The sequence below is a fragment of the Acipenser ruthenus genome, chromosome 7 (genome assembly GCF_902713425.1).
Source record: "Acipenser ruthenus chromosome 7, fAciRut3.2 maternal haplotype, whole genome shotgun sequence".
NCBI classification, from domain to species: domain Eukaryota; kingdom Metazoa; phylum Chordata; class Actinopteri; order Acipenseriformes; family Acipenseridae; genus Acipenser; species Acipenser ruthenus.
This window is the reverse complement of record NC_081195.1, coordinates 42,995,184-43,013,995: the sequence shown is the minus strand read 5'-3', so window position 1 is coordinate 43,013,995 and position 18,812 is coordinate 42,995,184. Positions and strand designations below refer to the sequence as shown.

The window sequence follows — 18,812 nt, the reverse complement described above, 5'->3', positions numbered from 1 at the left end:
GCACAATTTTCTCTGAAATTACTTGAAACTGACAAAAGTAATTGGCATCCACCATTGTTTATTCCATATTTAATAGAAATCAGACTTTGCTTTTGATTTTTTATTCAACATAATATTGTAAATAATAAATCAAATGAAAATGGCATGGACAAAAATGATGGGACCGCTAGCCTAATATTTTGTTGCACAACCTTTAGAGGCAATCATTGCAATCAAACGTTTTCTGTAGCTCTCAATGAGACTTCTGCACCTGTTAACAGGTAGTTTGGCCTATTCTTCCTGAGCAAACTGCTCCAGCTGTCTCAGGTTTGATGGGTGCCTTCTCCAGACTGTAAGTTTCAGCTCTTTCCATAGATGTTCGATAGGATTCAGATCAGGACTCATAGAGGGCCACTTCAGAATAGTCCAATGTTTTGTTCTTATCCATTCTTGGGTGCTTTTAGCTGTGTGTTTTGGGTCATTATCCTGTTGGAGGACCCATGACCTGCGACTGAGACAGAGCTTTCTGACACTGGGCAGTACATTTCGCTCCAGAATGCCTTGATAGTCTTGAGATTTCATTGTGCCCTGCACAGATTCAAGGCACCCTGTGCCAGGCGCAGCAAAGCAGCCCCAAAACATAACCGAGCCTCCTCCATGTTTCACTGTAGGTATGGTGTTCTTTTCTTTGAAAGCTTCATTTTTTCGTCTGTGAACATAGAGCTGATGTGACTTGCCAAAAAGCTCCAGTTTTGACTCATCTGTCCAAAGGACATTCTCCCAGAAGGATTGTGGCTTGTCAATATGCATTTTAGCAAATTCCAGTCTGGCTTTTTTATGTTTTTCTGTCAAAAGTGGAGTCCTCCTGGGTCTTCTTCCATGGAGCCCACTTTCGCTCAAAAAGCGACGGATGATGCGATCAGAAACTGACGTACCTTCACCTTGGAATTCAGCTTGTATCTCTTTGGCAGTTATCCTTGGTTCTTTTTCTACCATTCGCACTATCCTTCTGTTCAATCTGGGGTCGATTTTCCTCTTGCGGCCGTGCCCAGGGAGGTTGCCTACAGTTCCATGGACCTTGATGTCACAGGAACATCAAGCTGCTTGGAGATGGTCTTGTAGCCTTTACCTTTACCATGCTTGTCTATTATTTTCTTTCTGATCTCCTCAGACAACTCTCTCCTTTGCTTTCTCTGGTCCATGTTCAGTGTGGTGCACACAATGATACCAAACAGCACAGTGACTACTTTTCTCCATTTAAATAGGCTGAATGACTGATTACAAGATTGGAGACATGTGTGATACTAATTAAAGAAACTAATTAGTTTGAAGTATCACTATAATCCAATTATTTATTATCTTTTCTAAGGGGTACCAACAAATGTGTCCAGGCCATTTTAGAATATCTTTGTAGAATAAGCAATAATTCATCTCTTTTCACAGCTTCTTTGCTTTATTCTATGACATACCAAAGGCATGCAAGTATACATGATAAAATAGCTTTTAATTTCATCACTTTTCAGGAGGAATGAAGCATTATTTCAATGAGCTGTAAGGGTACCAACAAATTTGAGCACGTCTGTATATAGACCCCTGACCAATTCTCTCTTATTACTGAATTACAAATGGTACATTGAAATTTTGTTCTGTTTGATATTTTATTTTAAAAAACTGAAACTCAAAATCAATTATTGTAAGGTGACATTGGTTTTATGTTGGGAAATATCTTTAAGAAAAATATTAAATTTTTTATTAAAAATATTTAAGAAAAAACTGTTTGTTTCAGGTCTGGGACATCGTCACTGGTGAGATGATCCAGGACTACTCCTGCCATCAAGGGGCAGTTCTGTCTTGTGATGTGTCACCTAACGGACGTACATTTTCATCTGCCTCTGCAGACAAAAGTGCCAAGGTGAGTGAAGAAGTTAATCGTATTACAATTTATTAATTTTGATGTAAAAGCTGCTTGGAAACTAATCAGGGACATGCTTAAAAAAATGGATGGACATACTATATAGTGTAAAATAAACACTTATATATTGCATAATGCTTATATTGAAGTATAAGTAGTTGAATTTGTTGTCCGATATAATTATAAAAAATAAGGTCATGCACAATCATTTTATATTATTATTATTATTATTATTATTATTATTATTATTATTATTTATTTCTTAGCAGACGCCCTTATCCAGGGCGACTTACAATTTTTACAAGATATCACATTATTTTACATACAAATGTATAACAATAATAATAATAATAATAGGTGACCTATTAAAAAAAGGTCATCAGATAATCCCAACATATTGGTTTTGGTAAAAGACCATTTACAATTTATGATGAAAGTATTGACCATTATGGAGTAATGTATTAGTATTGCATCGGATGCCTATATGACCTATTCAACAAAAATGTTGGCGCCAAAAGACAAAAATGAAGATCTTGTGTTATGTGGTGCTCGTCATAAAATGCTGAAATAGTACTCCATATGGGAGAGCACATTCTAAAGTTATTTGTTTGGGGCCAATCTTTTAGTACAGGCAATATGTTTCATAGGTCATTGAGCACATTCGGTAGTTTGAAAAAGGTCACAGTGGTTCTTATTCAGTACTTTATTGTTTGGGGATTATATGGGGATTGATATACAATATATGAATGAATTGATTTTTTTTTTATATATATATATATATATATATGGTGATGGTGATGACTATAGGCCACTCTAGGGGGAACAGATTTTGCTGCAGATGTACGCCACTAGCTTCTCAGGAGGAATTGTATACAAATAATATGAGAGGGCTTTTGCTTGTAAAGCTCCTAAATTATCAGGGAAGCTGGGACTTACTGTTTTTAAAACAAGATTAAAACATATTTTTACAAAATAGCTTAGTATTCCTATTTTACAATCAATACTGTAAGAACACAGAAGCTTTGATGTAAGGGTATCTGGTACAAGTACTAGCATGCCAATTTCTGTCTGGATTTTACTTTGATAAAACATGTTTACATTTTATATTTATGTATTGGGAATTGCATTTCAATTTGTTTAGACACAAATGGGTAATTATTTGCTAACGATTGTATGAAGCATAAAGCAAATTACATAAATATTCATCATTGTGAGACATACACGTAATGTCATTATTAATTGTTAATTAATGAGTCATGTGAGTGAACTTCATTATAAAACAGCTTATGCAGCTTCATTATAGAACACATTATCTTCATTGTATTTCTGAGATCATCAGTTTAGCTGTCAAGAGAAATACCCTGTATAATTAAAATGCTGCGTCTTCAGTTGTGAGTGAAAATTTGAAGACGTCTCTGTCTTTTGAGGATTCCTATAACCCAGGTTGTTTTATTCGAAATTTTGCATACACAAGTATAATCCAGTAACCTGTTGATAATGTTATACATAGTTTTACTTTATTTTGTTTTGGACTCTATTGTCCTGTATAAAATGTGTCACTATATTGCAGGATTTGAAATAATACATTTTTAATGTTCTTAAATCTATAGTAATAACAAATTAACAGTCTTTGGGAGTATTATCTACACATTTGGTATACTGTTGTGCTGCATGATTCTCTAGGTCACCTATGATTATTGGTGTTGTCCAATAAAAATAAACAGTTTAGGGCCACTTCATGCAATATACTTGTTCCACTTTACAACAACTGTGTTTCACAACAAATCAATAACATACTTACTGAATGTCTGCTTTGTACAAGGTTTCACCAGGGAGGATGTCAACAGCATGCCCCATCACAGACAGTCCTCAAACAATCCTAGATGAATTTAGCATACATCAAACCAAAGTACTAAGAGGAATAGGGGCTCTCAAGACTAACAAAGCCCCTGATCTGGACGGCATATACCCAATAGTGCTTAAGGAAACTAGGGAAGTCATCACCAAGCCACTGGCAAAGATTTGTTTTACAAATCAATCAAGACAGGAGATGTCCCAGCTGACTGGCACGTTGCAAATGTAGTACCCATGTTTTTAAAAAGGGAGATAAGGTGTAAACAGGATAACAACCGACCCATTAGCCTCGCCTCCATAACATGTATAATCATAGAATCAATTGTAACTATATGAGTATCTACAGTATATAGCAATGGCATCATAAGAGACTTCTTTTGAAGAAAAATTCCTGTTTTGTTTTTTCACTCAAGTAATTTAATACATTCCAAAACCTCTTTTTTGTACATAAAGGACTGAGATTGATAAGCATATAATGGGTATGCAGCAGTCTTTTATGATAGATGAAATTATTTAGCATCTTAAATTGGTTGTTGAGCTATCCCTATTTGCAAAATACTTTTGCTATAAACAAGATTCTCTCACTATTAAACAATTTTTTTTTATAACATTCAATAGGAAAAGGATAATACATAATAGTTATATTAAGAAATGTTCTGCTCAGTTAAGATTTGTGAATATAGGAGCACATTATTGTATCTTGGTTTTAATAGTTCAACAAATCCATCCTGTCCTTTTGCTACTGGAGCATTTACAATAATTATTGTGATGATCTGCTTCACTTTTATATCGTGTTTATCAAATATATTGCTATTTTACTTCATATCGCAAACCTCAGATTATAAACCAACGGACAACTGCTGGGACAGGAGCAGTTTGGAGTGCTTGCCATAGTTGACTCCATTGTGCTTAGCTTTACCAGTGAATGCTTTCTTCAGTTTGGTTTTTACCATCTGTGAGACAACTGCCCAGCCTATCACCTCCAAACTTGGTAAAGCTGCATTTTCATATAAATCTAGCCCCTGAACCTGTTTTTGCTTTTACGCTTTCTATATCCAGAAACGCAGCAACACTAAATCTTCTATTTACTTCACAGATCTGGAGTTTTGACTCCACTAGTGCCCTTCACATTCTGAACGGCCACAAAGACTGTGTTCGGAGCTGCCGCTTCTCCTGGGATAACCAGTGCCTGGCTACTGGAGATGACAACGGAGAAATAAGGGTATGTTCATTTTGATCTCAGTTTTAAAAAATATGCTTTCTTTAGGTTGCTATGGAAGACCCCATTTGATTTGTGTTATTTAAATTATGTACATAGTTCTCCAGTTAGGTGAAGTCCTCAGCACTTGGCCCTGCTAACATCAGTATTAAAGGAAGCAGGATGGATTACAAGTTTACACTTGGACTGCACTTCTAATGTCAACATATTTTCTTTTGCATAGATCTGGTGTGTGTTAAATGGTTCTCTGCTTCATATTTGTGCAAGAGAAAATAAAGATTCTATGGAGTCCCTGCATGGTGGCTGGGTAACAGATCTACATTTCTCCCCTGACAGTAAGATGCTCGTTTCTACTGGAGGTTATATTAAGGTAATTTGTTTTGGATTATTAACACTTCGCAAGACTGCGGTAGCTTGGCTCAAATATCAATGGTTATTATTATATTAGGTGAACCTGTAAATTTCACTCCCCAGCTTGTGTACAGTTTAGTTTTGTATTTTATTGACCATAAGGAAACAAGGGAGACGGAATGGAATTATTTGTGCTCTAGATGTTCTGAGTGTTTATTCCAGTGTCACACTCGGACTTGTTTACTGTATTGTGATTTTGTCACTACTGGTGTATAATCCTGTATCCCCATTTAGACAGGACAATAATAAAACCAACCAAACTGCTAAGTTTGCATATTACACATCCCTCATTTGTAATATTTATAAACAAGATTGTTTAATGTGGCTCCTATTCATTAGTTATTTTGATTAGACTTTGCATTAATGCTTTATTTAGAGACTGTCATTATTCCTAGAACAACCAAAAGATGAATTTATGTTCTTCCTTCATGCTGTTAGTGTCCTGCTACTGTCTTAATTAAGACTGCTCGAATCTTGTCAGAGATGTGGCCTGACTGTGAAATCACATAAACAATCTGGAAAGGACATACACTTACTGCTAAAGTAGTGCGACATCACTCTTGGGAGTAATCACACTTATTGAAAAACTGGAAGCATACTAATGTACTAGCCTAATGATGACATTTGAATTCTGCATTCATAGCACAGGAAGATTTTAAAATGAGAAAAGTTCTGTAAAACTGTCAAAAAATGTGACATTATATTCAGAAACCAATATATGTTTTTGTTATTTAAGCAACAATGATGTAAGCCAGAGTCCGAAGGCTTTTGGTAAATCTGATGGTAAATGTAAATAAATAAATAGCGCAGCAAAACAAAATAAGCAACTCATCTACTACCTTTGTATGCTACCCATTGTGGGGGAGACATTCTGTTGTCTGTATTGCTCTTGATAACTCTGGTATGATTTTATGGACTGTAATGACATGTTGCTGTGTGTAGAGCGTGTGGTACTCTTCTGAATTGTTTTAGAGGTGATGGCCCCAGGGATAAGGTACGTAACAAAGATGTGTTGTACTATGACTGCACATTGTCATGATGACATACTTTCTGTTTAGTAGTGGCACCTAATTGGTTGCACTATTGAAGATTATATGGAGGGAAAAATAAAACAAAACAAGAAATTGGAATACAAATCTTAACATTTAATACTGTTATTTACAGCTGTTCTAACTACATAACATTAACTAAATTTGACTTGCATTCTAAAATGTACTTTTAATTAGTGCTACTTATTTTTGTATGTAACTATAAGCACATATTACAGAGTAAGGCTAGATACGTAGGTCACTACATTAGACTAACTGTAAAACATTAGATAGCCTTACACACCCTGTTGGTGGTTTCAACTTACCTGTGATTCTTACAAGGCTTTGCAGTGTGTCCTATTTTTAAATCCATGAAGATTCACTCATTTTACTGTGCAAAGTATAAAGGTAAGTAAGAAAAGTCCTTACTGGTGACAATGCATAGACTAGACATATTGCCTGAGCTAGTTTGGTGTTTCTCAAAAGTGAAGGGGGTGAGTGAGATGCTTTTACACGCATGAATGCACCATATTACATTTGTATCGAGGGACAAAAGAACAATACATCAAAGTTCCATTAGATTTCTTCATATCGGTTCAGTGCTTGCTTACGCTTGAGATTTGAAAAAAAAAAAAAAGTATTTGTTATATTGCTTTAGTGTTTATTAAATTTTTGTTCAGTTGAATTGTGGTTTCCTCCAGTAAAGATATAGATCAATGTTTTTTCATATATCAGTTTTATTTAGATTTTGATTTTAGTTTCCCATCAAAACTGATTTTCTGCTGTCCTGAAATGCTCAACAAGTATTGTGAAGAAATGGGGGTGCCCAGGAATAACAGCCGTGACCACATCACTTACCTTTTTGATTGTTTATTAACACTTAACAGACTGATACACACTGTGTCCAATACAGCTATCCACAACAAACACACATCATAACAGCCACGTGTGTATTCTAGCTCAGCCCCTCCTAACTAAGGAGGGCTCCCTATGTTCTGTCTCCCCTCACACTGGATGTAACCTCACTCTATTTCCCAAATAAACCATTCAAACACCAATGGGAACTGTAAAACCACTGTAGCATGTTGCCCACAAACTACTGTGACAAGGTGTCTGAGGGAAGGTATGTGAGCCTGCGCCTCAGTAGATCCTAATTCCCATTTACCAGCATTTGAAGTCATTTATTACATAAAACACATTTTTGGGGGTTTACCTGCAGTACTAGTGGGCTGGTCAATGGGGGCATCGGTCTGCAAAAATGAACTGTTTTCTACAGCCATAGGTTTTTTGCGTTGATCGGTCATTTAAGAACATGTGCAGAATGTAACCAGTTATGGGCTGATTGGTTAAAGCCAGCACTCTCTCACTAAAGTTTTTTTTTTCTTGTGAGTTGAGAAAGCAAGTAAAGAAGTTGTGTTTTGGGACCTGAAACCATTGTATTATTTGTTTATGTTCAACAGTAAAACAGCTTCGCTGTCCTGTGATAAGTCAGGTTATTGGAGTTGGTAACCAAAGAAAGGTCAACTTCATTATCCAAGGGGGAAGTTTTTTTTTTTCCTTTTTGTTGTTTTCTCTAAAGGCCCTAGAGGCCAACTTGTAAATAATATAAATACAACAGCATTATAGTGTTTAAACTTTTGCCTGACTATATCTGATGCAACCACATTGAACCCCAAACCACTAAAAAAGCAGCTGTCTGGAAAGACAGCTGCTTAGTGAGCAGCTTAGTGAGCCAACCATAGGAAATGGTTTCCCGACGGCACGGTCAGACATAACCTGCGGGTGGTCTAAGCTCCAATATTTTGTATTCAGATCTATCCTGATAGAGGGTTGGAATTTGTATGCCCCTAGATTCTCAGACTTTTTTTTATATGTTATGCAATGGCTTTACAAATGATGATCTATTGCCTCAGATCCCAGGTTAATTCCTGGTTTTACACTGTGTTATTATATATTTTAAATATGTTTAACTGTGGCAGCTTTTCATACAGCAGGTTGCAGAGGCACTCTCTGTACTTGGAAGTTCTGCCTCACAAGGGGTGGTCTCACACTTTTTCATGAGTGAGAAAAACATCATTTCATTCTGCTAATGGTGTGATATTTAGTGTGTGACTAATAATAGTTTGGGGGTATTCATCTCCCAATGGAAATAACGTATTTATTTTCATGGCACAGAACTGTTTGATTTTGGTCCCTTCTGAATTAGTTTTGATGATTGTTATTGTTTTTTGGTATCAAATTTAGAAGGTTGAGCTAACTAGTGTCAGTTGTGCATTCTCACTTACACGCCGTGAAAAAAAAACATATATAGTGTTGAGTGTTTATTGATAAAGATACATATTAACAAGAACTTGCTTTGCCAAGGTACTGTAAAACAGACAATGAAATTTAATTCACCTGGTAGGTTAGAACAACTTTATGACATCATGTCCAAATGAAGAAAAAACTTGGGATCAAATCAATCAGTCTTCAGTGAAATGAAAAGAAGAAATGATGATGATTATTCTGGTTAGATAAATGAAAGTAGAAGGTACTTTTTGAGGCACAGAGATTAGTCAAGGTCTGGCACCAAAGTGTGCCATCCGTGACAAAACATGCTATGAACAAATGCATTGAAGAACACATTGTAGTGTTTATAACCAATGCACTGCTATGGTTAATGAATGTTTTCCTGAAAGTTTTAGACATGTTGGTGATTTGTTTTGATATTTTTGTTTTGACATGTTTCTGGATCCTTAATCAACTATGTGCTGAACGCATTCCATACATATTATTTGCTGAAGCTTGAAATAACACCTGGAGAGCCTTTCGGCGTTTTCTGTAATGTGTGTGCGTGCATCAGGGAGGAAAAAAACTCAAACAAAAACCTTAGTCATGTTGAGTATAGTTGGCTGCAAATGCATTCAGGTACATCATTAATTAATTGGAATAATCACTATAAATAGGAAAAGAATATGTAAGTTATTAGGTTTTATTCATTAATATCAGCATGCCAGTTTGTGCAGTGTGGTCCAGCATGCTAATGCTTTGGAAAGGATCCACAGTCTTCTGTCCTTTGTGAATACAGTCATGTGTTCTGTGAGAGATAAAATGGAAATAAATGGCCTGCCAACACATTTTTTTTTAATTTTCTGTACATTATGGCAATGCAATCTCTGAAAGGCTTAATTCACAGTAGTTCTCTATTGAACTTAAAATAAAAAGGCTTAGAATATTTCTGTCATACATAGTCTTTCTATCCATTTAGGTTGGTTTAGAGAATCAGATTTAGACATTACTCTCTGACCTAATCCATTTCTGTTGTGCATTACTCTTCGTCAAAGACAGTCAAGCCAGTGAGAAAAATAGGTATTGTTTTATATTACTCCATATTCAAAGTTTCATTCGGGAGAAAAGTAATCACTCATTTTCTCAGTTGCACTAGTATAGCTATTGCTGTATTTCTTGTTGACATGTTTTGATGAGTTTGCAATCAATCACAATTTGTTTTATTAACTTCCACTGCCCATTTTATAAAAATGAAGGCTGAATGTATGTGCTTGTTAACTCAGCACTTTACAGAAAGACCTGGGATAACTAATAAAATAAATAAAAGTGAACATAGATTCAGGTTACATTTATTGGGACGATAGAGTAGTTTACTTTTCTATACTACAAGAATACAGTTTTAGAACAGAGTTAATATAAAAGCATACATGTTAGCATTGACCTATTTTTAAAGGGACTGTTTTATAATTTTAGTTATTGCAGATTGCATTTTGATAAAAAAAAAAAAAAAAACTAGCAGCTTTACAAAAATATTGAGATAATTTACAATTGATTCTTTAACTGCTGGTATATTTCACATGATCTTCCCAACTGTTCTGAACGATGGGACATGTGGCCGCAGTCTTCACCTGCTGAACCACTGTGTGCGCGAATCGTGGGCTGCTGTTTGACATTGGTTTGAAACTATTGCTGTACTAATGGCAACATATATGAAATGTCTCCTGTATCAAACATAGATTGCATGTGGTTATGCTGTTTGGCTTATGACATTACCTTTACTGAATTGAACTGAAAAATAAAACACAAATGGAAAACAAACTAATACTAATTGTCAATCAGTTGTTGTTTTAACCCACATTACTTCTGCTACAGCAGTCAGCAATTTAAAAAGATAACCAATCCCCCACTATTAATATTTGTAAATGTGGTGGGGGATTGGTAATATTTTTTACATTGAATACGAATATATTTGTTAGAATTTTAATTCTATAACCCAAAAACATAGATATTTCTTTTTTTCCCCATTGTTTAATTGGGGAAATCAAAGACTGCAATATTCTAAAGGTTTAGTTATTTAGGTGATAAAAGATTCAGTTTAAACAAGAAAGTTGATGAATTTGCCCCACACTGTATATTTAGTGCTGTTATTGTAATAATCCGCTAATAGGGCTTCAGTGGAAGATGAGAATGACTGTTGCTGGCACTTACCACCATTTTACTTTGTAACGAAGGTCCATATAATTTCACATGAGAATAACTTCTATTCCTGCCTGGTAAATAAGAAAACATGTCAGCATTTTTTGTGATCTATCTTCTGTAGCAGATTTTTACAAAAGTCATTTATTCTGAAAAACCTGATTAGTGTCCTGTTGTGACCTGAAAACTGCTCTGGAAATGGAGATAAATGTCCTTTTCCTTTCCCAAGTGAATTTGTTATTATCTCCTGAAGCATATTGGATACTGAATTAGCCTTGTTTAATTTTAAACAGATGCTTTATTTTTTTGTATTATGGAGACAACTGATTGTTGTTCTCCATGTTTTTGCAGCTTGATGTTTTGGTGAAAATGGAAAATAGGATTATATATATACAGTACTGTACAAAAGTTTTAGGCAGGTGTGAAAAAATGCTGTAAAGTAAGAATGCTTTCAAAAATAGACATGTTAATAGATTATATTTATCAATTAACTAAATGCAAAGTGAGTGAACAGAAGAAAAATCTAAATCAAATCCATATTTGGTGTGACCACCCTTTGCCTTCAAAACAGCATCAATTCTTCTAGGTACACTTGCACAAAGTCAGGGATTTTGTAGGCATATAGTCAGGTGTATTATCAAACAATTATACCAGACAGGTGCTAATGACCATCAATTCAATATGTAGGTTGAAACACAATCATTAACTGAAACAGAAACAGCTGTGTAGGAGGAATAAAACTGGGTGAGGAACAGCCAAACTCAGCTAACAAGGTGAGGTTGCTGAAGACAGTTTACTGTGAAAAGTCATACACCATGGCAAGACTGAGCACAGCAACAAAACACAAGGTAGTTATGCTGCATCAGCAAGGTCTCTCCCAGGCAGAAATTTCAAGGCAGACAGGGGTTTCCAGATGTGCTGTCCAAGCTCTTTTGAAGAAGCACAAAGAAACGGGCAACGTTGAGGACCGTAGACGCAGTGGTCGGCCAAGGAAACTTACTGCAGCAGATGAAAGACACATCATGCTTAGTTCCCTTCGCAATCGGAAGATGTCCAGCAGTGCCATCAGCTCAGAATTGGCAGAAAACAGTGGGACCCTGGTACACCCATCTACTGTCCGGAGAAGTCTGGTCAGAAGTGGCCTTCATGGAAGACTTGCGGCCAAAAAGCCATAACTCCGACATGGAAACAAGGCCAAGCGACTCAACTATGCACGAAAACACAGGAACTGGGGTGCAGAAAAATGGCAGCAGGTGCTCTGGACTGATGAGTCAAAATTTGAAATATTTGGCTGTAGCCGAAGGGCTGGAGAGCGGTACACGAATGAGTGTCTGCAGGCAACAGTGAAGCATGGTGGAGGTTCCTTGCAAGTTTGGGGCTGCATTTCTGCAAATGGAGTTGGGGATTTGGTCAGAATTAATGGTCTCCTCAATGCTGAGAAGTACAGGCAGATACAATACCATCATGCAATACCATCAGGGAGGCATCTGATTGGCCCCGAATTTATTCTGCAGCATGACAACGACCCCAACCATACAGCGAAAGTCATTAAGAACTATCTTCAGCGTAAAGAAGAACAAGGAGTCCTGGAAGTGATGGTATGGCCCCCACAGAGCCCTGATCTCAACATCATCGGAGTCTGTCTGGGATTACATGAAGAGAGAGATGCAACTGAGGCTGCCTAAATCCACAGAAGAACTGTGGTTAGTTCTCCAAGATGTTTGGGCCAACCTACCTGCCGAGTTCCTTCAAAAACTGTGTGCAAGTGTACCTAGAAGAATTGGTGCTGTTTTGAAGGCAAACGGTGGTCACACCAAATATTGATTTGATGTAGATTTTTCTTCTGTTCACTCACTTTGCATTTTGTTAATTGATAAATATAAACTATTAACATGTCTATTTTTGAAAGCATTCTTACTTTACAGCATTTTTTTTTCACACCTGCCTAAAACTTTTGCACAGTACTGTGTATATACAGTGCCTTGCGAAAGTATTCGGCCCCCTTGAACTTTGCGACCTTTTGCCACATTTCAGGCTTCAAACATAAAGATATGAAACTGTAATTCTTTGTGAAGAATCAACAACAAGTGGGACACAATCATGAAGTGGAACGAAATTTATTGGATATTTCAAACTTTTTTAACAAATAAAAAACTGAAAAATTGGGCGTGCAAAATTATTCAGCCCCTTCACTTTCAGTGCAGCAAACTCTCTCCAGAAGTTCAGTGAGGATCTCTGAATGATCCAATGTTGACCTAAATGACTAATGATGATAAATAGAATCCACCTGTGTGTAATCAAGTCTCCGTATAAATGCACCTGCACTGTGATAGTCTCAGAGGTCCGTTTTAAAGCGCAGAGAGCATCATGAAGAACAAGGAACACACCAGGCAGGTCCGAGATACTGTTGTGGAGAAGTTTAAAGCCGGATTTGGATACAAAAAGATTTCCCAAGCTTTAAACATCCCAAGGAGCACTGTGCAAGCGATAATATTGAAGTGGAAGGAGTATCAGACCACTGCAAATCTACCAAAACCTGGCCGTCCCTCTAAACTTTCAGCTCATACAAGGAGAAGACTGATCAGAGATGCAGCCAAGAGGCCCATGATCACTCTGGATGAACTGCAGAGATCTACAGCTGAGGTGGGAGACTCTGTCCATAGGACAACAATCAGTCGTATACTGCACAAATCTGGCCTTTATGGAAGAGTGGCAAGAAGAAAGCCATTTCTTAAAGATATCCATAAAAAGTGTCGTTTACAGTTTGCCACAAGCCACCTGGGAGACACACCAAACATGTGGAAGAAGGTGCTCTGGTCAGATGAAACCAAAATCGAACTTTTTGGCAACAATGCAAAACGTTATGTTTGGCGTAAAAGCAACACAGCTCATCACCCTGAACACACCATCCCCACTGTCAAACATGGTGGTGGCAGCATCATGGTTTGGGCCTGCTTTTCTTCAGCAGGGACAGGGAAGATGGTTAAAATTGATGGGAAGATGGATGGAGCCAAATACAGGACCATTCTGGAAGAAAACCTGATGGAGTCTACAAAAGACCTGAGACTGGGACGGAGATTTGTCTTCCAACAAGACAATGATCCAAAACAGAAAGCAAAATCTACAATGGAATGGTTCACAAATAAACATATCCAGGTGTTAGAATGGCCAAGTCAAAGTCCAGACCTGAATCCAATCGAGAATCTGTGGAAAGAACTGAAAACTGCTGTTCACAAATGCTCTCCATCCAACCTCACTGAGCTCGAGCTGTTTTGCAAGGAGGAATGGGCAAAAATGTCAGTCTCTCGATGTGCAAAACTGATAGAGACATACCCCAAGCGACTTACAGCTGTAATCGCAGCAAAAGGTGGCGCTACAAAGTATTAACTTAAGGGGGCTGAATAATTTTGCACGCCCAATTTTTCAGTTTTTTATTTGTTAAAAAAGTTTGAAATATCCAATAAATTTCGTTCCACTTCATGATTGTGTCCCACTTGTTGTTGATTCTTCACAAAAAATTACAGTTTCATATCTTTATGTTTGAAGCCTGAAATGTGGCAAAAGGTCGCAAAGTTCAAGGGGGCCGAATACTTTCGCAAGGCACTGTATATATATATATATATATATATATATATATTAAATTACATACATACAGTACCGGCACCAATTATGGAAACAACTCATGATTTACAGCAAGACTGATAATTCATGAATGGTACCCCAAAATGTACTCTTTTTTTTTTCTAGGAAAGCAGTACAGCTGGGGATTGGGAGTTTGTTGCTAGATAACTTGACTCTGACTACTTGCTCAATAAATATCTTGGTATCCCTGAATAAATAATTCTCCTTATAAATATACTAAGGATTTTAATGAGCAATCCATCTCACAAGTTCAGTGGTACCCGAAATATGAAGCATAATGCTGAATGACTGGGTGGAGCATTTGTTCTCTATTTGCCTGCCAAGACTGGTACAATGTTCTGTGCTGTCCTTGGCAGTCCTTAGCCAGAAACCTATTTTTGAGGGTAGAATTAATTGGTAGTAAGTGGATCATATTTTGAGAAGCACAGCACTTGTGGGAGAGACTGTTCATTAAAATCTCTCGCATATTTTTAAAGAGGAGATGGTTTTCTATTTAGGGATACCAAGATATTTAGTGAAAATGTAGTCTGAGTGAAGTTATCCAGCAACAAACTCCCCATCCCCAGTTGTACTGCTGCCCTAGAAAAAAGATCACATTTATGCAAGTTACTCTGAAAAGTAGTTTTATGCAATGCAATGTGTAAAAATGGTTCCACTGCTCCCTGCATCCTCTTTAAAAAAAAATTAATTAAATTAAATTTTAAAAAAATAAATCCAGTGGTCCCATGTAGTGTACCAGCAGAACAGGGTTTTAGCTGTCAGAACAGGCAGACCAGCAAACGCTGTCGTTTAAGTGAGGATCATCTAAAACATGACAATTTCAATGGAAGCTCCTGAGAATTATTAAGACTTTGATTTGGAAAGAACACGAGTAATGTTTTGACTTGGGTGCTAAAAGAAAAATTAAATAACTTTTAAACAGCAAAACTGTAAATAGTTCTGATGTTGACAGCTACCCGCAGAGACATTGGTACGTGTTCTACAACACTGATTTTTACATTGTGAACGGGGGGGGGATTTTCAAAATAAATCGTTTACCGTTATTTATACTTTTGTACTGTTTGCATGTTAACTTCGTTAATCTGAAATAGTACACTACACTGGAAAATAATATAACTATGTGGATGCAATATGTAAAAACGCAGATGTTCTGGTTGAAAATGCTGATTTTGAGATGGTATGCTTTTTACAAATGCACATTCCTCATAAAGGCTAGTGCGACCTCTGCACCTCATTAAATGGTCATGCAAATTAGTTGTGTTACAGGAGTATCCCAAATATTACTTTCTTTACTTTTCTTGCCGTCTTACTTTTGAAAATAATTGTCAAACATCGAAAGGCATTGTAGCTCGGTCGATACAGTGTTTGTAATTCTAACACAAAACTCTTAACTTGCTCTATTACTTTGATGACTGCTGCACAGATCCAATCCCATCAGTAAACACTCACAGGGGGGGAGAAGGTGAGCTCAATCGCATGCAGATTCAGAGAGTCAGACCTGAGGGGAGCAGAGAAGCTCTGCGCTTAATGCAAAAAATAACTGCCGATTCCAAATGTAATAAAATAAGTTTTCTTTTGTTAAAACCCTTTACACAAAAACGATGCACTGGCTTGACTATCGATAGTTGTCAAATGATACGATACATCAATGTATCACCTCTGCCTTAATTTAGTAAGGGGGTCTTAGTGAGGGGAAAAAAGGGCAATACTATCCCTATCCCAGTCTTGCTGTAAATCATTTGTTGCATCATGCAGGGCCTGAACCTGTGCAGGCATGGAAAAATACAAATAGGCAATTATTATCATCGTAGAACAACTAGAATAGACCTATACTGCACACCACTGAAGGTTTATCCAAGCAATGCCTCAAGAGAGGGACCTAACCAATTGACATACAGAATTTATGAACAAAATCACTTGCTGATAGTTCTGTATTGAAGGATGCCGTTACTAATATTGTCTAACAAAATACAAAAGGGGCTTTCTAAATTATTACAAGAATAACAGTCTGCCTCTTCTGTCTGATGGCAGTGATGGATCAATATTAAAAAATAATAATACTGTTCAACATCCCAACATAGCAAAAAGGTCTATGAAGGGCTGCATTTTAAATATTGTAGTTAGTGGGAGTCAAGGGGCTGCTTGGATGGATTTTAAAATACTGTGCTGCGTTTGGATGTGAACCTTGCATCTCATGTTTTCATTTCAAGTTTGTAATATCAGATCTGTCTGATGTGATGCCTCTTTTACTGCAGTAACCTTGTTCAAAGCACAGAGTTGTACACTGTCAAATTATCTCACTTTATCTCTCTTTCTAGCAACGTTTGGTTCAACACAAGTTGGGTCTGGGAAGTTTCCTTTTTCATGCTCTTTTATTTTTTTGTCAAAACATACTTTTTATATTCATTTTTTTTAATTTTATGTGAGGGAAAACAAGTTTAAAAGCTGTTACTCTGTGGAAACACTTTCATAAAACTATATTAAAAATTTCCAGTAACCAGATTGGTGAAACAAGATCATTTGTCATCAACAGCTTCAGAAAGTTGTTTTCAGATAATTCAATTAACAGTAAAATACCATAGCAATAAAGTGTTTTCACCACCACATGTGTATATTTTGAGGTGTCATATCTCTGGTCAAATAAACGGTTATAAATTATGTACAAACCCTGCATTTTGTAGTTTCAATTTATATATTATTTATATTTTCCTCCTCTGTGATAAAAAATAAATAAATAAAATGTTCTTAAAATAATTTTTGAGGAAATGACTGAACTGTTTTTGTACATACAGTAGTCCTTTTAAATTTTTTAAGCTTTATGCATTTTTAAAGCACTCATATGAAAGAATATATTCAATGTTGTTAAGTCATGTTATAGAAGTTTATTGAGTTATTCCAGAAAACCTTGGTGTAATATTTTGCAAGCAGACGGTGTGTAGTTTATGAAATTATTACTCGAGGTGGGCATTGACAGCATGAGAAGGGAAGCTTTCGTTTTATTAACAGACTGTGTACAACAGGAGTGGGTGCAGTGCCAGCCCTTTCATTCACCACTTCCAGTGTGCTTGTGGTGAGAGTCATTCAGTACCCATGAGGGCAATTTATATGGGCTTCTTTCTACAGAGCATCTGTTGTGTAGCAATTATAAGTACACCTGAAACGCTTTTTCTTTGGTATCATTTAAAGTTTTGGATACATATTGAATTGGTTGTAATAGTTAAACTGATGTTGTGCAGTATTAAATGCAAAGGGGGGGGGGGAAGCAACAGATCCTTTTTTGTGATTTATAAAACCATTTATTGAATGTACAGGGTCCTCATAATACTTTTGGGGTTGTGTATAATATATATTAGTTTGGTGTGAACAGAAGAAGTGCACTCCATTTATAGGAATCACATCTGCCCTGGATGATTTGATTCTTATAAGCGGTTGATTCTTAAAAGCGGACCGATATGATTACAATCAGCAAAAGCGTTTCTCCGCACATCAGCAGTTTAAATACAGTATACAGATGTTAATGGTGCTCAGTCACTGAGGACAATACATCAAAACAATCAAAACAAGTCCTCGTGTGTAAGCAACTTACTGAAGGCTGCAGAATCCTATTTTACTATAGTATACTTCAGAAGCGATCGTCTCGTGAGGGTGTCTAGTTTAACTGCCGTGCGGTGTTACGTGTAATGGCCTTTGAATTGCAGTACAGTATTTTTCATCCGGACTACCACTGCATTCAAGCATTTGTGGCTTGCTTTTTTTCAGTTGTGAGATGCCGAGATGCAAAGCTCTGCAACAACCCCCCCATCACCGTGCTACGCAATCCCCCTCCCTCTACATGCATATCACACAATGCTGTACTCAGTATGTATTCAATTAATGTGTATTCACTTTATTAAAATACAGTTTCACTAACAGAGAACACAAAAAATACCTGTACAATGCAGTCGCCCGTCTTTCTGTCAACACCCATAAGCTGCACGACTTGCTTTTTTCTACTGGGAGTCGCTGCGGACCTGGGATTACTGTATAAACGCTGTGTACGTGCCTAATCACGCGAGATGTGATCAAATTCAAAAACAGCTTTGTTGGTTGTACACAACATTGCACTTGATGCAGTATTGTATTACATGCAGTCAGTTTGCCCCGAAATGGTTCTTATAAGAGAATTGCTTGATTCTTACAAGCAGGGTATTTTAGCATGGTTAGTATAGGAATGATTTTGTCCCAATGGTTTTGATCACTATATGCGGTTTATTCTTATATCAGTGATTCTTATAAATGGAATGCACTGTGTGTGTGTGTGTGT

General features: G+C 36.8%; 1 protein-coding gene across 4 annotated transcripts in view; it reads left to right on the top strand.

Annotated features, from left to right (window-relative positions):
• The window catches only part of LOC117416074 (apoptotic protease-activating factor 1-like), a 74,065-nt gene that overhangs the window by 43,053 nt on the left and 12,200 nt on the right, over positions 1-18,812 (top strand). For all 4 annotated transcript variants that reach the window (XM_034027113.3, XM_034027114.3, XM_034027112.3 and 1 more), the window contains 3 exons: positions 1,766-1,891; positions 4,842-4,967; positions 5,188-5,334. In XM_034027113.3, coding sequence (XP_033883004.3) covers positions 1,766-1,891; positions 4,842-4,967; positions 5,188-5,334 — 399 coding nt within the window. The remainder of the gene's footprint in view (positions 1-1,765; positions 1,892-4,841; positions 4,968-5,187; positions 5,335-18,812) is intronic.